The sequence below is a fragment of the Sceloporus occidentalis genome, unplaced genomic scaffold, assembly GCF_023333645.1.
Source record: "Sceloporus occidentalis isolate IW3139 unplaced genomic scaffold, rSceOcc1.0.p SCAF_9, whole genome shotgun sequence".
Classification (NCBI taxonomy): Eukaryota; Metazoa; Chordata; class Lepidosauria; order Squamata; family Phrynosomatidae; genus Sceloporus; species Sceloporus occidentalis.
The window spans coordinates 8,873,511-8,894,930 of NW_028316989.1; the positions used below are offsets into that span (position 1 = coordinate 8,873,511).

Consider the following 21,420-nt stretch of genomic DNA (forward strand, 5'->3'; position numbering starts at 1 on the left):
TGAGTTTGCCAGTGTTGGGCAGAGCAGCGGAGGACAGGGGGTCTCATCCACAGGGTTGCTATGGGTTGAGATCAATTTGAGCGTGGTTAAAAACAACAACAAAGTCCATCAAAAGTGCAAATGTCCCAGTTCAGCAATGCAAAAATGAAATGAACATCTTTAGGGCCATCAGGCTGTGCTCAAAATCACAAGTCATCCTCCAAAACATGCAGTGATCAAAAAGCAGAATGTTTTGTCTTTTCATTTTGGAGCTTGGATGGCACATTGCACAGCCACATGCCCATATGGGCTCTCTAATCCCATTGGCCTGATTTTAAAAGAAAAAACGAATCCCCTGAAATGATGCCTGTCTATAAAACTGTCAGAGTTAGCCGTATTCCTCTGCCTTCTAAGATTCGGCTCAGGAAGCAACTGTTGAGTGGCATATTGCCTGAGACAGAGCTAGAAAAGTGGCACTAACAGTTGGTTCAAAATCTATATATGTCCTCGATGTGCCATCCTTCCTTGACTTAGGGTCCTTTCACGGCACAATTATAGCACTATGATTCCATGTTAGCTGCCCTGGCAACATCCTCCATGGCATCTGGAGTTTGGTGAGGCACTAGAGCTGTCTGGATGAGACTTCTAAATATGCAACCATGGCAGCTGATGTGGAATTATTGCACTATATCTATGTAGTGTAAAACTGCCCTCTTGAAGTGTCAAGCTACAGCTACTGAATGGGACGACAAGGGTTGCAGTTTGGCCCTGAAGTCCAGCCATGAAGAAGACACACAGATAGGGAAAGCCTCAACCAGAGCCTAGACACATCTTTATGGGAGCAAATATAACCTGTAAAAGATATTATCACAGGTTTCCTATAAATGCTTTGGTACTTAGTAGAAAACTAGAAAGATCACCATGGCACTGGCTGAATAAAGGATGCTTTTAGATAATGTGGCATCTTCGGCCAATGTCCTTCAATATGGCTAATGGATGTCATACTACGCTAATGTACTAACCATATGCAACCTTGCAAAGCACACTTATGCATTTACTTGGAAGGAGTGCCACTGTAGTTAATAGGGCTTCCTTCCTTCGGCTTTAACTGCCAGCTTAGGAGACAATCAAACTATCTCCTAAAGAAATATACTGAAGAAAATGTTTAATCCATAACCTAGAAACAGTAATAGTAGGAATAGTAAGGATTTCAATTTCCAAATCACCACTAACTTGGAATATAGAAAGCGGTGACATTTTCTACTTTTAAGGCCCAGGTTCCTTCCATGGTGAATATGTCATGTCTGCATTTTGGCAAGCTCTTCAGAAACGAACTGCAATGCAATTCTTCTGTCTTTCCACTGGCAACATCCAATAATGAAGCCGTTTCTAGCATAGTAGTTTTCAAAGAAGCAACTTGGGACATAAAAAGAAGGACAGTAGTAGTAACTTAGAGCCAGCATGCTGCCGTGGTTTGAGGATTGGACTGCGACTCTAGAGACCAGGGTTTGAATCCCCACTTGAGCATAAAAGCCCATTGGGGACCTTGGGCAAGTCACACTCTCTCAGCCAAACACTTTTACCACATATGAAGCCAGAGATGCCAGATGTCCAAGCTGGGATCAGGAAAGAGTATAGTAAAGTTTTGATTGTATAGGTCATGAAAAACTATGGATCACTCCAAGAAATGGGTGTGGCACAGAATTTGGTTGTCTTGATGAGTAACCTGCACTTAGGACAAGAGGCTACTACCATCAGGATGGAATACAGAGAAAGGGAATAGTTTCTGACTGGCATTTTTATCGCCCTAGCTTTACACTGAACATATCATACATAAAGCAGGATTAGACTCTGAAGAAGGAGGTGTGAAAATAGGAGGAAGAAGCACCAACAGTTTAGGATGTGTGGCGACATGATGCTACTACCAGAAAATTGCAAAGGCTTGGAACCATTATTGAAGAAAGTCAAGGAATAAAGTGCAGAGGCAGATTTACAGCCCAACATTAAGAAAACAAAAACAATAACCATAGATGATTTACATGATTCTAGATGTGGTTTCCAGACCCTTCACCATTTTAGTCTCCCTCCTTTGGACACAAGGCTACAGTTTCTCAACATCCTCCTTAAACTGTGGTGCCCAGAACTGGACACAGTATTCCAGGTGGAGCCTGACCAAAGCAGAAAATAGTGGCACTATTACTTCCCTTGATCTAGACACTATACTTTTCTCGATGCAGCCTAGAATCACATTGGCCTTTTTAGCTGCCGCATCACACTGTTGACTCATGTTCAACTTGTGGTCTACTTGGACTCCTAGATCCCTTTCACACGTAGTTTCATTCAGCCAGGTGTCCCCCATAATCCTTTATCTGTGCATTTCATTTTTCTGCCCTTACATTTCTCTGTGTTGAATTTCATTTTGTTAGCTTTGGCCCAGATTTCTAGCCTATTCAGGTCATTTTGAATCTTGATCCTGTCCTCTGGGGTATTAGCTATTCCTCCTAATTTGGTGTCATCTGCCGATTTGATAAGTATGCTCCCAATCCTGTCATCCAGGTCATTGATAACGATGTTGAATAACCCTGTGGGACCCCAGTGGCCTCCTTCCTGGACCAATTGGGGGGTGCCCAGCAAAGGTTGCCCGCCTTGCCTTGGCTCTGTGGCTGCCTCTGGAGGGGGTCCTCTTCCTCCTCCTCCTCCTCCTCTGCCTTGGCATCTCTGCCCAGAGTCTCTTGGCAAGGGCTGGGCGTCTCTCTTCGGAGCTCTTTCTCCTCCTCTCCTCCTTCCCCTCCCTTTCCCTCTCCCTCTTTCTCTCTCTTCCTTCTCCTCTCAGCCCCTCCTTCCTTCCTCCCTTCCTTCCCTCCGCTGACAGCCGAAGCCGAAGCCCAAGCGGAGCCCGGGAGGCTCACTGCGGAGCCAAGCTGCAGCCGCGATGGCCACCACCGTCACCTGCACCCGCTTCACCGACGAGTACCAGCTGTACGAGGAAATTGGCAAGTAAGGAGCCCGAGGGCAGCAGGGGCCAGCAGGAGGGGGACCCCGCAGGAAGGGCAGCCTTGGCCCCGGGGAGGAAGGGAGAGGGCTCTCTGCCGGGGGAGCAGGAGGGATCTCTCTCTCTCTGTCTCTCTCTGGGGGTCTCTTGGGGGTCCAATGCCCTTTGGCAGCCCCTCGGGCCTCCCTCCGATGCGCAGCCATGACGCACCTTGCGGAGCCCAGGGCCAGGCCTCGTCCTCCTTTCCCAGGACCCCGTCCTCCATTGCAGAGAGAGAGAGAGAGAGAGGAAGGAAGGCAGATAGACAGAAAGGCAGACATACAGATAGATAGATAGATAGATAGATAGATAGATAGATAGGATTGGGGAAGAAACTCGGAAAGAAGGAAGGAAGGAAGGAAGGAAGGAAGGTAGATAGGAAAGAAGGGGCCTCTGCAGCTGAGGACAAGGGGCCCTCCTTTTCCAGGACGTTTGAGTGGAAATGTCCTCCATTTTGAGGAGGGCTAAGAAGCAGGGACCGGGCCCTTTGCAGCTCCGGGTCGGCAGAGGCGGCTCTCCTTTGCCAGGTTCTCCATTTTGAGAGGTTCTGTGTCGGGAGCTCAGGTGGCCAGGCACCCTCTTTCCTTTCCTTTCCTTTCCCGGGCATGTCCTCCATTTCAGGCTGGGGCTAGGGAGGGAGGGGCTCCTCCCTTTGGAAGCAGAAGCAGGGATCGGGGCGGCAGAGGGCCTTGCAGGGGCCTGTCCTCCATCCCCCGAAGGTCTTCCTTGGGGAACCCGGGCGCTGCTGCTGCCTTTCCTTCGGGGCCTGGTCCTCCTCCTGCGGCAGAGACTCCTCTTCCAGGAGCTGGGCTCCCTTTCTGGCGCCGGATCCGGAGAGAGGCTCCCAAGCCCGGCCTTTCTGGCGCCGGAGGCACCGCTTCCCTTCCCCCGGGAAACACCTGGCCCCGACACCGAGCAAGGAAGGAAGGAAGGAAGGAACGAGCAGAGAGAGAGAGAGAGATAAGGAAAGATAGTAGATAGATAGGAAGAAAGGAAAGAAGGCAGGCAGAGAAGGAAGGAAGATAGACAGACAGAGAGATAAATAGGAAGAAAGGAAGACAGATAGGTCGCGTGATAAATGCATGAGAAGAAATAGCTAAGAAGGAAGGAAGGATGATGATAGATAGATAGATAGATAGATAGATAGATAGATAGATAGATAGGAAGGAATAGATATATTGCTTGATAAATATATAGGAAGGAATAAATAGGAAGGAAGGAAGGAAGGAAGGAAGGTAGATGATAGATAGATAGATAGATGATAGATAGATAGATAGGAAGGGATGGAGGAAAGAAGGAAGGAAGGAAGGAAGGAAGGAAGGAAGGAAGGAAGGAAGGAAGGAAGACAGATAAGAAGGAAAGACAGATAGGAAGGAAGGTATAATAATAATAATAATAATAATAATAATATCGATACCCCTCTCTTCAGCCAAAAGGCTATCAGAGCGGCTCACAGTTTGTTAATTAGACATTTCCCTGCCCTCAGGCGGATAGATAGATAGATCGATGTGATTAAGGCAGAGAGATACCTAGCTCGGAAGGAAGGAAGGAAGGAAGGAAGGAAGGAAGGAAGGAAGGAAGGCAGGCACTCTCTCCGGGGGCCCTGTCCCTTGAGGCGGAGGAGGGGAGGGTGGGCCTTCGGGGGCTTCCAGCCGGGGCTCCGCTGGCTCCTTGGCCGGGCTCTTGCTTGGGGGCTGGGGCTGGGCTCCCTGGGGCTGCTCTGCCTGCCTTGGGAAGGGAGCGGGGGCTCTGTGGGTGTCTGTGGGGGAGAGGGGCTCTTCTTGGGGGTCTTTTGTGGGAGGAGGAGGAGGGGGAGGCGAGGCCGGGGCCGCAGTTGCGTAATGGCGGGGAGGGGTCGGGAGGAGCCCCGCGATTGGCGCAGTGCTTCCTCTTGCCTTTTAAAGCAGGAATGGCGGGGCAAGCAGCCCTCCTTCCCTCCCTCCTTCAGCTCCTTTAGGCTGCGTCCACACGGGAGGAATTACCCGCCTTGGCACCGCTTTTACTCTTTTTCTGGCTCAAGGCTATGGAATTCTGGGAGTGGGCGTTGGTTGTTGTTCCGTGGGTTGTCCTGTCGTTCAGTGGCAAGGCCTACGGGTCAACAGATGAAAACAGGTCAAGCATTCCCTCTCAAGCGAGGGCCAGGCAGTGTCCATACCCCCCTCTCTTCCATTCTCTCAGCCTCAGAGGAAGGCAATGGCCAACCCTTATTCAACCATGGCAAGAAAACCCTGTGCTAGTTTTGTCTTAGAGTTGCCATCAGTTGGGGAGGACTCAAAGGCACATCAAACAACAGCCCATAAAGCTACTCGCTGTCATGATGCCTTTCTCAGACACTGGAGTTTATCACACGGGAGGAATGCCTCTTCATTTCGAATGAACAGAAAGCGGGGCCAGAACGCATTCACGTGAATTCGCTAGTTCAGGTCTGCTTTTCTTTTCGTATCCCTTTATGATGCGGTTCCTCTCCCTTCTTCCTTTTAATCTCATGGATGCATGCATTGATCTTCTCCTTTTCCAGTAGTTCTGAACACTTCCAGTGATTTGGGGGCTGCAGTAAAACGCCTTTCGAGGGGCGGATGCACTCAGGAAAATGGGCCCTTTGCTCAATGTTGGGTTCCTCCTGCAGAGAGTCAGATAGGAGCTTGGAATGCCATTTTAAAAGAGACAAGTCATTATGTGATGGACTTATTTTTCAGTGACTCTTGAACACTACTCACTATTTGAAGAGTATAGATTTAGTAATGTATTGCTAACACATTCCTCTCTTTAAAAAATCCTCAAACTACAAAAATGGCCATAAACCCCCCCCCCCAATAAATTAATAATGGAATAATGGGTATATAATGGCTTTCAGGAATAATAAGTAAACTTGATTCAATACATGGAAAAGGGGTATGATGCCACCGTTTGTTACAGTATTCCATAAAAGGAGCGTCACGGTGCCCTTGTAACCCCTCTAATGCATTATCTTCAAGCTTTGGTTCTCTGGAGTAGTCCTAGTTTAGCTGTTAGTATATCTGAATTCGCTTTGGATCCACAAATGAATCTTGTCGATATTTTCTCCTATCAACTCTTTAGATCTGCTACCAGTATATTGTAGAATAAGCTCTCTTTGGGTACACATCTTCACTGTAGACATAATGCAGTTTGACGCCACTTGAACTGCCATGGCTTCAACCTACAGAATCCTGGGATTGGTAGTTTTGCGAGGCACCAGCGCTCTTTGGCAGAGAAGGTTAAAAACCTTGGAAAACTACAAATCCCAGGATGCCATAGGATGGAGCTACAGTACTTAAAGTGGTGTCAAACTGGATTATTTCTGCAATGTAGGTTCACCCTTGGACTGACTCCGACTTCATTAAATACATACTCCCCACTCCTTCCTTACACAAGTGTTGCTGCTTGAGCGGTTTTGGTATTTTCCTGTTCTTAAAACAAGTCTCTTACTCTCCCTGATTCTTTGGACATGATTCTCTTTGATTCCTAGCCAGGTCCTCCTTCTCTCCCGGCTCCCACTCTTCCTCTCTCTTGTCTGCAGTTGTGCTATTAGCTGTCTCTGTTACAGAATGCAGCATCTCTGGAGGCTTCTCCAGAGCTTTTTGCTTCCATCGCTTTCTCCTAAGCTGGAAGAACTTTGGCTTTCTGTGAATCTTCTAGACTGTGGGAGTGGGAAGCCTGCAAAGTTGGGTTACACCATTGAACACTCATTAGGCATTTCAGAGACATTTCAGGCAGAGGCAGCTGGTGAGGAGGTGTCCAAGGTGCTGAACCTACTTGTGGATAGGATGCAACACCTTGGATGAAAACCTGTTCTGGAGTCATTGTCTCACAGACATGGAAGTCACTGGCTGTTAATGATTCAAGAGCAACATGACACTCTCTCTTCTGTCTGAACTGCATGATGGCTCTTCAGGAATATTGGTCCTTAACTATTTAATACTGGGTTGGGCAAATGTCAGAGGTTGGGAGCGTCCGCATTGCATTCTTTTGAGAGGCTGCATCCTCTTCTTCCTCTGCCTCAGTTTTAGGATGTTTGAAATTAATCAGCACCTTAGATTATGTAGGTTGAGTCTCCCTTCTCTGAAATTTTAGGATCAGAAGTATTTTGGAGTCTGGATTTCTTTTTTGGAATATCTGTGTTTGCATATGCATACATCATGCAAACCTTGGAGACGAGACTTGAATCTAAATACAGAATTCATTTATGTTTCATATACACCTTAAACTGTCAGCCCTCCTTATCCACCAGTTCTTTATCCACAGATTCAACCGTCCATGGCTTGATAATATTCCAAAGATATACAAATCCCCAAAAGCAAACCTTGATTTTGCCATTTTATTCGAGGTATAGGTAAAGAACTGAAAGCATGTAGCCAAGCAGCACACAAAGAGGAGACAAGCATGTGGATCTTCTCTCCTCTTTGTTTGATGCATTTTATTTAAGGGACCCCATTTTAATATGCCATTATATACAATGGGACTTGTGCGTCCACAGATTTTGGTATCTATGGTGGGGGCGGGGAGTCCTGGAACCAAACCCCAATGGGTACCAAGAGCCTACTAACTGTACACATAACCTGAAGGTAATTTTAGACAATGTTTTTAATAATTTTAACGTTTGTGTACACTGAACCATGTGAAAGAAAAGGTGTTATTATTTCAGCCATTTGTGGTGGTTGTTGTTTTTCATCTTTGCATATTGTGGATTTTGGAATCCTGAAGAAGGGAGACTCAGCCTGTACTTTGGGGCCTTCAACCAATGAATGTATTTTGACACTGTGTTCTCCAGAGGCAGTGATCTACCTCTGTGCTCTGACCATCTTTTTCCATGCCCAGCCTCCCTAGCTTCTGCTGATTGAGGCGGCTGCTTCATTTTACCTCATGGAAGGGCTAGGTCTGAACAACTGTATTTGTCACGCTCTGAAAGTTGTGTCACTTCCAGTGCCTGGAATTAAACGCGGGGTCACTCAGCAGTTCAGGAGTTTCTAATTTTGCATGTGGAACATTTTTCTAAAACCCAGGAGGCTATTCATTGCTCTTTGTCTTTGAAATATGGATTAATTTCTTTTCTGCCATCCATGCTTCTCAGTTGAAGGCTAGAGACTTCCTTCTGCATTTGCAAAACTATTTCATAACTACTGGGGAGAAGAGTCGAGAGTGCTATAATGAAAGCATCCGCCATCAAGATACACCCCACAAGTTGCTAAAATGTGACCTGGAGTTAAATAATTGGCTTTGGTTAGTTTAAATCAATATGAGGAATACAACACATGATTTCTCTTGCACCCACTCACCACTTTCTGGCTCTAATTTCTTTAGGTTTGCCAGGTCACAATGCTACTGTGACTGTATTAATTTGTTTATGGTCATTTTTACCCCTGTTTTCCACTCCAAACACTTTATGTTATTATTATTTTTTTAAAGAAAAGCTTTGCAACAAATGCTGAAATGATACCAGTCCTAGCAAATAACGCAGCAATACTGCAAATCAATATACAACCAGAGGATCAGATAATGAAAAGAAGCTTCAACAGAGATGTCTGTAACTGATGGCAAGAGAACATTGGCGGTACAACAAAACCAAATCTCTAGCAGGGGTTCTGTAGTTTTGTGCTGCCCTTTCCCTTGTTCCATGCAGCACCCTCTCAGTCAAAGGTGGGACATGCAGAAGGGTCTTGACTGGAGGCCTGAGACAGATACAAACATGTAGTAGGAGATGGTTCTGACCAATCCTGACTCTTAACTGTTTAGGGCAATGATTCTCAACCTGTGGGTCATGACCTCTTTGGGGGTTGAATGACCCTTTCACGGGGGTCGCCTAAGACCACATATTTCTGATGATCTTAGGAACCAAGACACCGCAGTTTTATGGTTGGGGGTCACCACAACATGAGGCACTGTATTAAAGGGTCATGGCATTAGGAAGGCTGAGAACCATTGGTTTAGGGCACACTTAGGTTGCGCCCTCTAATGCTTATAGTACATGCTTCACTGTTTGCCAGTAGTGAAGCCTGCATAAGAATACATAACTCTCTAAAACTGGCTTTGGCCCAAATTACTTCTACAGTTTTAGAGCAGTTGGCATTTCTTAATGCACTTAGAAGGCATATTTCTGACTGAGTGTGTTCCAGTAGTTACCATAACTGGCAAAATTTCCTTGGCCAGCCATACCAGTGTTCGCTTGTCTTCCTAACTTTATTCTCTTTCCATGGACTTCCTATATTTTCTCAGACTCTTGCTTACTTTCCTTGTGGATGGTTTTGTTCCATTCCCACCTCCTCCTTGGTTCCTCTTTTCTTCTTTGCACTTTGGTCTAAATCCACTTGCTTTCCCCATCTAGACCAACTGAATCAGTTGCTGAATGATAAATCAACACTTATGTAAATCCATTTGTTTCAGTGGGTTCAGTGGATTGGGACTAGCAATTGGATTTTGCTTCTACAACTTATTTATTATTCATGATCATTATATATTAAACACCTTCAGCATGCCTTTAGGGAAACACCAGAGAAAGAGAAAGGGAATGGATATACGGTAAACAGAAGAAGAATGAAGGATCACCGTGTTTGTTTGTAGTAAGGTTTAGTTATGTTTGGGCCTGGAAACATCTTCTTTTCCACATCCTTGCCGGAGTAATCCTCTTTGGAGGGCAATAAGAAGCTGGGGGTGACAGACAGCACAAGAGGAACAAGGAGGACCCAATACTTACAGGTCACTTTGGAGGATCTGGGTCCCTTGCGGAATGTGGTTTCATAATGCCATGCTATCTGGGGAACTCCACTCTGCAGGAGAAGTCTGTGTCACCTTCCAGTTGCAGAGAGCAACTAAAGACAGGTGAAGACAGTGGTCATCTGAAGGAATACCTGCGAGCAGAAGACTGAGTAAAGGACTTATTGTGAGTAAGGCCCTCCTCACAAAGAGGACTTCTGCCTGAGTGCTTGTATTGATCTGCAACTGAGCTGCCAGAGAGGCTCTGGAAGCTCAACGTTACAAGATTCAGTCTCAGGCAGGGAATACTACTGAGCCAAGATGCATTTGCACTAGATACAACTGACATTTTCCCTATCTCTCTGCTTCTTCCTCTAATGGACCCGCTGGGGTTTTACCTTGTGTTGCCTCCAGACTTTGTTTTGGACTTATCTGTGCCTGGATAACTACTCCCTATTGTATCCTATTGGCCTATACCTTCCAACTGTCCTGATACTGCTTTCAGAACCCATCCAGCTTGGACTTGCAAGAAATAGCACATAACCAGTGCTAAAGGCTTGACAGTTGCAAATAAATAATAGAGTGATAGGAAGACTCAGGAAAATGTCCTCACTCTTGAGCTAGACTAATTGTTAAGTAGATTTATCCTTCATTCCTTTATTTTATTAGCTGTCATTTCCCTGTGTTTGTGTATTATTTCTGATTTTTTCATGCATGTCTTTTTGGGTGTTTGGAAACCTGAAAGCAGCTAAGATTGAGCTGGTTTCTGATATTTCTGCCATGTGCTTAAGAGAAGTATACAGACGTTTCAGGAGAGCACACTGCTCAGCCATTGCGCCTATTTCCAGATGCTGTTGCCATTTGGGCAGGTGCGCAATGGTAAAAACAAGGCAGGTGGCATCGTAGATGTCAGTGTTTTCTATTCTGTTCCTGGTGTCACATCAAAGCAGATCCTGCTTATTTTGTTGCCCGGGGTCACTTCTGTTAATATGAAAACTTGGGGCATGATGTGTGCAAAATTAGGCTGTTTTGAAGTCCATTTCTTTCTTTTTTTTTAAGTTTGGAGAAACTGAAATAATCAATTGAAATCAATGGAGTTTAAATGCTTAACTTGAACTGATATTATATACTTTCTTGCTTTTCTGCATTTGGGTTATTTTTTACTGTTCAGTGAGAAATGCTCACATTTGGAATCAATAGGTGATGCTGTAAATGATGCGAAAAAGTGTGAGAAGATCTTAGGGTTTTATGAGAACAGAGCTGAATATCTGAATTAAGGCTAGAGGATATATATGACAACCTCTTTGGGAAGTTAAAAACCTAGGCATGGTCATAAGATTTCTCCTACATAAGCAAGTGCCTTGGGGAAACAAACTGGACTTGCTTCCAACTTTGTACAATTAAGGAAGTATATGATATAGTGAAATATGTGAATCAAACATGTTGCTACTACTATTGTCTACCACTTTGCCATCAGAAGGTTGGTAGAGATGATATAATGGCTTCTTGGCATCCTTTTCGCTTTTCTGTTTAAAAATGCAGCTTCAATATGGATGGTAGGTTTATTTGTCTCTCTATATACCATGTTATCTGAGCCATATAATGGCATATTTACAAATATGTGTAGTACATTTTCCTCCTACATATATAAACATGGTGATGGGGTACATTGAATTTGGCTCTTATAAAAGTGAAGTTTGGAAAGGCAAGGAAGATCGCTTATATCAAAGTAAGGATAATAATAACCATGCCTGAAATCAGGAAGTATCCAGATTTCAGTGGATTTAGCTATTTTAACCAGTGTAGTGTAGTGGTTTGAATGTTGGACTATCCCTCTGCAGACCAGAGTTTGAATTCCTACTGAGGCATGGAAACCTACTGAGTCACTTTAGGCAAGTCACACTCTCTCAACACACACACACACACACACACATATATATTGGCTGATGTGTACTTTCTGTACTCAGTTGAAGCTTATGAAAACAGAGTTATGCATATGGTACCATTGCACATCATTGCATATTGATAGCATGGTTGCAGATGGTTGCACATTGTGTATCAGTGCAGCATCACAGTTCTGTAACAAGATGGTATATAGAGCAACCAAGGCATAATTCCATGAGGGTAAACTTATTCTACATCAATTTGATGCCTTTTGTTAAGTTTTAAGTGCCAAATCCTGATCTTTTTTTCTTGGGCTTTTAATGGAAGAGGTATTTTAGTTCTGCTTTTCGTTTTACTGTTATGTGGTTTCTGATTTAGTATAATTTTCCTGGTAATATTGCTTGAATTTTTAATTTATTGGCCAAAATCCTGCATCAATGAGTTATAACTTTATGAGGCTATAGTTATGTCCCTGGTAGGACACTCAACACGTTTAGTGAAGGGTAATGATGCATGTTGGAGGATCTTGCTCAGTGTCCTATTGCACAATGGGGATAGCCATTGTTCAGTGAGTCTCATAGCATCTTGGTGTCTGTTGCGCAGTAGTACCCACTGTGGAATGGTCACACTATTGACTTCATTTGTGCAGTGGTCCTGGAGATATATCTTTACTCCCTTCCTACCTCTAATATTTTATAGAAAAGAATGTTTATTGTTGTTCCATGCCTTCAATTTATGACTTTTGACAACCCTAAGGCGAACCTGTCATGGGGTTTTCTTGGTAAGATTTGTTCAGAGGAGGTTTGCCATTGCCTTTCCCTGAGACTAAGTGCTTGTCAGATGAAGGCAGTTTAGAAACAGACAGCATTTTGTGGTGTATACCAAAGTCTTGGGCTCATGGGGATTCAGAACCCATGGTGCAACCCTAGTATACCAGTAAAGAATACTATGAAACTTCAGTGAAGCAGTGTTTGAGGTCAGGATGGGATGGAATCTGGAAATTGGTTGTGTTGAAGCTTCTGTGAACAGCTCTCTTTTTACTTTGTAGCTGAGCTAGTAGCCTCTTTGGACTTGTGGACTTTGATCCAGACAGAGTGCCACCAATTGCCTATCATTCTTTGGTTTTCTCTTGAGTAGTATATAGTCCATTCCTATAAATTTAGGGAGTAACAGTCTTCTATTTTCCAGAAATGAACCTGGGGCCTAAATTGTCCAAGCATTTCATGAAAATACTTAATACAGCTGTAGAAAAGCCTTTCACCCTCCAGATGATTTGGACTACAAATGTATATGAATTAATGTATGCAGAGTTATTTCAATTGATTACAAGCAATCCCGTTAGCTTTGCTTTGTCTTAATTGCATCTGGATTAAAACTTGGTAGGGCCAGATATAGTTGTAAGCAAACCATAACCCAACAGCAAAGCATATGCTTTGCATATAAAAAATCCACTAACTAGCATCTCTAAACCATTTGGGTAGCAGGTGATGAAAAATACCTTTTCATATGATCCTAGAGAGCAAGTGCTACCTAAAGGGTAGAGAAACAAACAGAGATTTCTGTTTCTAAATTTTGAGAAGCCTTTACTGGTACAAAAAGACAGTGAAATGGACTAAATGTTGACACAAGGATTCATATGGCAGATCAGGCAGGTGACATGACAGTATGCTTTTAAAAATATGTCCCAACAGGTAAAGCTTGCTGACATGGCTCTATAGATTAACCACAGACAACTTACACTGACCTTTCAGAGCAGTTTTAGGATCTCTCTTGTTATACCCATAAGGTTCAGTGCCTTACAGTGCCATCTACACTTGCCAGCTGTCTCTTAAGAGCAGGCTGCCTCTTAAGAATGACGGACGTATTGTGGCAGACTAGAAAAATTGTCATTTTGAAAGACAGAGCAACTGGGCTTATGGGCAGCTAGGGGTTAGATTATGTTCAGCCTTTTTGCTGCCGTAGAACTTGGCACCACCATCTGCTTGCACTTGTTGTGCATTCTTCGTGATTTGTGCAGGGTATCATTTCAATCCACTTCTGCCCCACCTGGGTGGGCATTTACTTAATTCGTTGGGCCAACATATTTAATAAGGAGGTTGTTGTTAACTGTGGTCAAGTTAATTCTGACTTGAGGCATCTGTATGAGTGAAAGATTTCCAAGTCACCCTATCATCAACTGCTTGGTTTAGGTTCTGCAGAATCAGGATTGGGGCTTTCTTAATTGAGTCTGTCCATCTGGAATGCAGTCTTCCAATTTTCCTACTGCCTTCTGCCTTACCAATCGCTATAGTCTTTTCTAATTAGTCTTATTACTTCAATTATTACATTACTCTAAAATGAGTAATGTATATGGTAAAAATAGGCTCCTATATTAGGTCGCTGCCACACTGCAGAATTAACGCAGCTTAACATCACTTTATGGCTCCATCCTATGGAATCTTGGGATTGGTAGTTTCTTGTGGCACCAGACCTCTCTGACAGAGAAGGCTAAATATCTCCCAGAACTACAGCTCCCAGAATTCCATACCATTGAGCCATGGCAATTAAAGCGGTGTCAAACTGCATTAATTTTACAGAGCAGGTGCGGTCAGAGGGGTTTGTACTTTTGTGAGGCACCAGTTCTCTTTGGTACAGAAGGCTAAAACCTTGCAAAACTACAAATCCCAGGATTCCATAGGATGGAGCTATAGCATTCAAAGGAGTGTCATTATTTTTGCAGTGTAGATGCACCCTAAGAGACAGGAATGGTTTCTTCAGAGAAAACAGTATAAAAACAGAAATGGAAGGCAGGAGAATAATTAGAAAAGATGCCAGTTTCTATCTTAATACATGAACAGATGGAAACTGATGCTAAAGGAATCACACCTTTCACCCGTACTTTTAACAGTGAGTGTAATTAACCATGAAAGCCTTCTGTAAGGAATGCAGTACATTCACAGATTTTTGAAAATGCACTGAAATGAAGATTACAAACTAAGCATGCTCAATAGGAGGCAAGTAGGACTGACTTCTTGAGTGAGCATGCTTAGGGTTGTGCTATGCATCTTATACACAAAAAATGTACCACCTCTGGCAGTTTAGGGAAGGACCATAGCTTAGTGGTGCAATGCATGTTTTACATTTAGAGGGTTCATTGTCTGCTGCTTCCGGTTAAAAGGATCAGAAAGTGACATGAGAGATCTCTGCCTGAGAACCAGGAGACGGATAGGGCCAAGTCAGAGTAACTTAGCGCTGTGCTAGACAGTTCAATAGTTTGACCTAAGTCAGTTTCTTGTTTTGCATCTGATGAACAAAACGTAGAACCACATGTTTGTTTTCTTTCCATTTTTACATGATTCCCTTTCTGCACACCTGCCTGGATTTTGTGCAAATTATTGTGGAAAAGTTGTGCAAAAGATGAAAAATAGTGTCACTGTTTCACTGCTATTGGATCCAGGATGGGGAACGTTTGGGACATCAGATATTTTGGACTACAGTTCCCATAGTCTTTTAGCATTGGTCATGCTGGCTTGGACTTCTGGACCACTGTCATTGGAAATACTTTGGGAGGAAAGGCATGCTTCTGGTCTGGAAAATGGGTTTGAAGGAGTTCCCTTTGTAGAAAAATGTCTCTTATGCGATAAAACAATTTATATGCTTTTTGCTGTTGGTGAATGCCAACTCCAGTCACAGAACAGCAGAAATGACCAAGGGTATACCATTCAGTAGCATTGCTTTGCCTCTTATTAATTTAATACACTACTAAATTGAATCCATCAAAGGTTGTGTTTGTGTGTGTGTGTGCGTGCAGAGATTATTTAGGATTAAATAATTTGGAATGAAAGAACATGATATTTTGATACACAGAATCTGTAATACGCTTTTGACAATGACCCTGGAAGGTCATTGATCTCAAATATACCTTTTAAAATAAGTGTTTAAGGTTGCAATTCCATTTTTGCTTACTGGGCAGGAAACCCTGGGTAACACAAAGGGACTTTGTGTAAAATTGCCCTACAAACTGAGCATTTCCAAACTGGAAATCAGAAATCTAAAACCTCAAAACCTCGCAACTTTTTGCCACTTTGGAGGCGGTGGCAACAGTGGCATTCCTGCTTTTTTTTGTCTCTCAGATCCTCAATCTTTCCCCAGCCTCGCATTTCATACACAACATAAGTAGTGAATGAACAAGATGCGAGGCTGGAGAGAGATACGAGGATCTGCAAAATGGTGGGAGCCATGGATTCGCACCAAGCATTATACTTGGATTCCCACCACTTTAGAGATCTGTAGTCTCTCTCAAGCCTTGCAAACACAGTACACACTATGCTACATTGTGTTGTGCATTGTGTGTAATGTATATGTAAACACAAGTATTTCAAAATATGAAACAATATGAAATATGAAACACTCTTGGTCCTAGAATTTCAGATGAGTATTCAATCTGTACTAGGAATTAGCTCTCCGGAAACTGAAATCAATTTTTTGGTATGTATTGCTGTTGCTATAGATAGTTGAAGATTTAATAGAACTCTCAAGTGGTAAGAAAAGAAGGTCTTCTCTCCCACATGACTATAGTGATGGTACTCTGTCTGTCTTTCTTTCTCTCCCTCTCCATCTTCCCCTTCCTTCCTTCCTTCCTTCCTTCCTTCCTTCCTTCCTTCCTTCCTTCCATCTTTCCCTCCTTCCCTCCTTCCCCTGGCCTGGATGTGCTTCCAGAAGATTAAAAGAAGGGAATTATGTCTCTACATGAGACACTGTCTATGAATATTGCCAATGAAATACAACTGGTGGTATCAGAACTGTCAGCTTGCAGGTAGTTTCTCTCCCTGACAAGAATGTATCCAATTAATATTGCTTTTCTTTTTAAAATCTGTAATCTGCTTTATCTCATAAAAGAACTCAGACTGGCCGACTGCGGCAACAATAAAATAAAAACAAGGAAAATAAAAATATGTGGAAACCCACCATAAATACAACACTACGCAACCACAAATGCAGCACTGTGGCAGAACAAAAAAATCCAACTTTTCAAGTTTGAATAGACACACCATTTGTAATACCTTTGGTAGCTGATTGCTTTTGGGATGCCTTCCTTTTACCCTTGGTGCTGCGATAGACATCCATTAATGCTGATGAAATATTAATCTTGTTCAATTATGGTTGCAGCTTTGGATGGAGAGCTCTTGGCCCACCAGATGTTTTGAATGTACACTCAAGTACAGCCAAGTACACTCAGTTACTACAGGATGCTGCCCATCAGTTGTTGTTTTTTTTTAACACACTCAGAATATCAAATGGAACATGTAACTCTAAAGGTGTAACCTTATCCATTCTGATGGTTTTTGAATACCTGTTTTCTTTAGGAGAACACCAGGGGAATCCCTATGTTCTCCAAGATAAGTAGCTTTTTGGGATTAGGGATAAAATGGAAAGCCGTTGTGAGATCAAGGGGGAATGAGGGATTTAGATTTAGAGATATAACAGACTGTGGAGAATTAAAGGGAGAGGGGGGAAGACTCAAATCGCCCGCATGCACCTCCCAGTTCAGGCGCAATCCACGAGAATTTGCTCCGTGAGGTAGAGCAGCAAATATCTCTCATCTTGCCAATACTTTCAAGATGCCATAGCAACCAAAGCCTGCCAATTTAGTTTGCCATCTGAGGCAGAGTATCCCACAAGTACATCTCTTCATTCCTGGCACTAATACTACAGTAACAAATATATAATTATTTCCTTTTTTCTTTCTTTCATTGGTTGCTTGAGGTGGCTGGCTCATCCGGCCTCTAGCAGGAAGGCCAAACTTGAAGCATCTGATACATTACCTGTGATGTATAAATAGGGACATGTTTTCAGGGAGATGCATTCGCATTTGGGAACGCTAATGTTTCAATGGCCTAAGCCAACCCGAGACTAGAAGTACCATGTCGAGTCTCAGTGTAAGCCACCTTGAGTCCCAATTTTGGGAGAAAGGTAGCTAATAATAATAATAAATAGTAGAAGCAGCAAGATATAGTGAGAAGCTGAAAAACCACTAAGACTTTGGGATTGGGGCTTCTTCCATTCCGAACCTTCATATCGTTTGCCTAATGGTTCTTTAGTAATTTCAAGATACAAATACCTCCATTTTGAGCCACTGGCATCATGTTCATCTGCCCTGTCTCTAGGTTTACCAGGTCTATGGGTGCTATCTAACATAGGGTTTACTATCTTAGCACTAAGATAGTAGGTTTCTTAGGGGTCACATTGGCACATACATGGGTGAACCAAAAAGCCAAGGTCGACAAGAAGGAACTGAGAAAAAAGCTGGTCAATGCAGCTTGGGTCCATTGTGTATGTTTAGCCTGGAGAAGAGAAGGTAAAGAGGTGATATGATAGCCCTGTTTAAATATTTGAAGGGATGTCATATTGAGGAGGGAGCAAGCTTGTTTTCTGCTGCTCCAGAGACTAGGACCCAGAAAAATGGATGCAAGCTCCAGGAAAAGAGATTCCATCTCAACATTAGGAGGAACTTCCTGACAGTAAGGGCTGTTCGACAGTGGAACACACTCCTTCCTCGGATCCAAGTGTAGTGGAGTCTCCTTCCTTAGAGGTCTTTAAACAGAGGCTGGATGGCCATCTGTCAGGAATGCTTTGACTGAGAGTTCCTGCATGGCAGAATGGGGTCGGACTGGATGGCCCTTGTGGTCTCTTCTGACTCTATGATTCTATGATTCTAACAAATTGGCATTAATATTTTTTATCTCTTTAAGCACACAAAAATCCACTAATCCCAGATGAGTTCCTTTAACTGTGTATATGTCCCATTTTCTTTGGACCCTCAATTCTAATTTGCAACGGCCTTTGTTTAGATACCCACCTTGACCTTAGCAATTCCTTCCTAGGAGGGCACACTCATTTTCATCCCTGGCTCTTTGGTGGTATGGCCTTGCCACGATGCCAGTTGGACCTGCTGACAGGTGCTAGCCTTCCTCTGTTGCTCTGCGGTGCCAGTTTTATGGCAGATGGCTGCTCTATTAATCTCCTCCCTCTGGATTCCCTTTGCATTTCTCTGAAAGGGGACAGCTGTTGAGCAGAATGCCTCACTTTCTGGAAATGGGTATCTCTTGATTCCCATCTTCAGTGGTTGCTGGAAGGGTCCCAAGGGATGTTTGGATAGGATTTAATACTCCTGTTCATACTACAGGGTGAAAATATTGTTCTTCTGCTCCTGACCTTTTAAATTCTTCTGCATTCAGAAAGAGTACTGTTCTTTGTACTTTGTGTTCATGAAGCAAAAGGACCCTAGAACCACCTTTTCTGTAGGCAGAATAATTCTAGGGGCCCTAGGCAACTAGAAAAGACTCTGGCTGGAATATTTACGAAGAATCTCGTAGAGAAAAGAAAAAGTAGAGGAGATGTAAAAGTTGAAAGCTGAAGATGATGATGATTTCACAGCCGCTGGCTGGATTATAAACACTTGGTGCAGTTTTGTGAAGAAATCTATCACTGCTGCATGCTGAAGTGAGTTGTACATTCAGAGCAACCCACTTTGGAATCTACTGCAGCAATCTCCAAGGCTAGGTGTTTGAAATTAACTATTCAAGCCAAGCTTTTCTCCATCAAAATTCAATTGCTGTGCATTTTGAGGCGGGTAGCTGACTTTTAAATGAATACCACACAGCCTTCTTTTTCTAAGGGGAGAGGTGGAAAGACATTCCAAATCTAATTTATATAAAGTCAGTTTCCAAGGTGCGTCATGGTCTTGAATGCTCAGGAACTGAAGACCACAACAGTTTTATGGAGGATGTTTTCCCATAGCTTCTAGATACAGAAGCAGCTGTCAGTGGAACCAGGACTTCCCATGAATACAGAGAAATTTAAGATTGAGAGGGTTATTTATTTTAGATGACAAATCCCAGAAGATATGATAGCTGTCTTTAAATATATGACTATTTGTCATGTCGAAGACAGAGCAAGTTTGTTTTCTTCCATGCCAAAGAACAGGACTTGAGTGAATGGCTTTATCTTATTAGAAAGGTGATTTTGATTAAACATAAGAAAGAATTTCCTGGTGGTCAGAATTGTTCAACAAGAGAATGGATTGCCTTGCATATTGTAGTAGACTCTCCTTTACTGAAGGCATTTAAATAGAGTTTAGATGACCATATATCAGGCTGGACTACATGGCCTCTGGTGTCCCTACCAACTCTGTGATTTTAAGATTCTGGGAGATATAGTCCAAAAAATTAATCATTCCAATGTTTGCTCACTAGCAATATGTAGGCAATAGCAAACCTTCCCTGAACCAATCTTGCCAAGAAAACATAAGTTGGAAACGACTTGAAGGCACACTACCAGCACCATCACAACAACAGCGATGCAATATGTTCGTCATAAATAGACACTGCCAGGTGATACTGATGGCCTGAAACAGGGTGCATCTTTGATGTTCAGACTTAAAGCCCTTCATTTCCAGGCACAAAAGTGCTGGAGCAATGACTCTTAGCCCTGTGTTTCCCATCCGCATTTAGCTCTTTACTGGGCCTTCTTAAATTTGGAATCTGGATTTCTTTCAGCTCTCGTTTTCAGTACTGACTCTAGCTAACTCTTAGCTGTTGTGCCCATGCCATGCCTGAAGCAGGATAAAAATCAGACATGGAGTTGGTGAGATAGGAAATACATTGGCACACCTGTGTGGTATTACAAGATTCTTCCTTGTACATAGCAAACCTGGTACATAGTTACATAGTAAAGGCTTTAATGAAACAATAAGAATATCCAGACGGCATATATGCAGTTGTATAGCCTGGTGTTTCTTGCCTGGACAAAGTAGCTGCTACTATACTCAAACTACTCCTATGGACTGGGCTGCAAACCATGGCTAGGTAGTGGATGGCTTCAGCGTATCATTATATTAATTGTTCTTAAAAGCAACTGTCTTAAGGCCTACATAGCGGACTGTGTCTTGAGGACTCAAGAGCTAGAGACAGCCTCCCTATCAGAGACTTCATCTGTTAACTATCACAGTTGTATACCACTGCTAGGAAATATTGCTCTCCATTCTTTGCCTTAGCCATCTCTGTTTACAGTTATTCTCAAGTTATTCTCAAACATTCCCTGTGTTTCTCAGTATACTTTTCTGTGATTTCCTAGTTTTTGTGCTGCTCCATGGAATGGCAGGAATCTCTGAGAACCTCCTGTCCTATGTGATGGCAAACTACAGACTGAACATCTTGCAGTCTCCCTAACCTCAGTATAACCGCTTGGATGGATTCTGTCCCAAGAATCAGCAAATATGCCATTTGTTATGCAGACTGCCTAGTGGACAAAAGCCAGGAGGAGGCATTTTGAAAGGCTTGGCTCAATCCCTTTCCTTGTGGTTTGTGGGCTCCATGTTGCCTCCCTTTGAAGGAAGTGTTTTGTCTCTGGACATAAAGGCCATTGCTCATCTCAGAAGCAACTGGGAAATGAAGTGGGCCAAGACTGCGGTGGGCCAGGATCTTCGGCTTTTCCCTTCTTCTTCTCAGTTTGTGTTGTGCTCTCCAGGAATCCTCCTGGCACAGTTTCTGGCTGAACTGGCAGCTATGGAGTTCTGCATTATTTCCCTTCTCTGTGTCCTCTGGCAAAGCCTGCTCTGCTGAGTGTGCTGCATGCTTAAACTAAAATTCCTAGATTATAGGACACTCGTATCACAAGCCGGGTGAGGGCTTGTCCACCTTAAGCCTCTCCCTTCCTGGTGTCCTCAGTGTTTAATCCATGCTGCATGTCCTCCTCTTGCTGATCCCCTCATTCTCCTGGTTACAGCTGCTTTGTCCATTGATCCTGCCTCACAATAAGCTTCCCCATTATCAGTCCAG

The 21,420-nt window shown here is 43.3% G+C and overlaps 1 protein-coding gene across 9 annotated transcripts in view; it reads left to right on the forward strand.

The window, feature by feature from the left end:
- The first annotated feature begins 2,770 nt into the window (after positions 1-2,770).
- Positions 2,771-21,420, forward strand: part of CAMK2B (calcium/calmodulin dependent protein kinase II beta) — a 170,010-nt gene continuing 151,360 nt past the window's right edge. For 3 of the 9 annotated variants that reach the window (XM_089538404.1, XM_089538405.1, XM_089538406.1), the window contains exon 1: positions 2,771-2,976. In XM_089538404.1, the coding sequence (XP_089394530.1) occupies positions 2,912-2,976 (65 nt within the window). In that variant the 5' untranslated portion in view covers positions 2,771-2,911. The remainder of the gene's footprint in view (positions 2,977-21,420) is intronic. The other 6 variants (XM_089538408.1, XM_089538411.1, XM_089538412.1 and 3 more) reach the window with 3 other exon arrangements.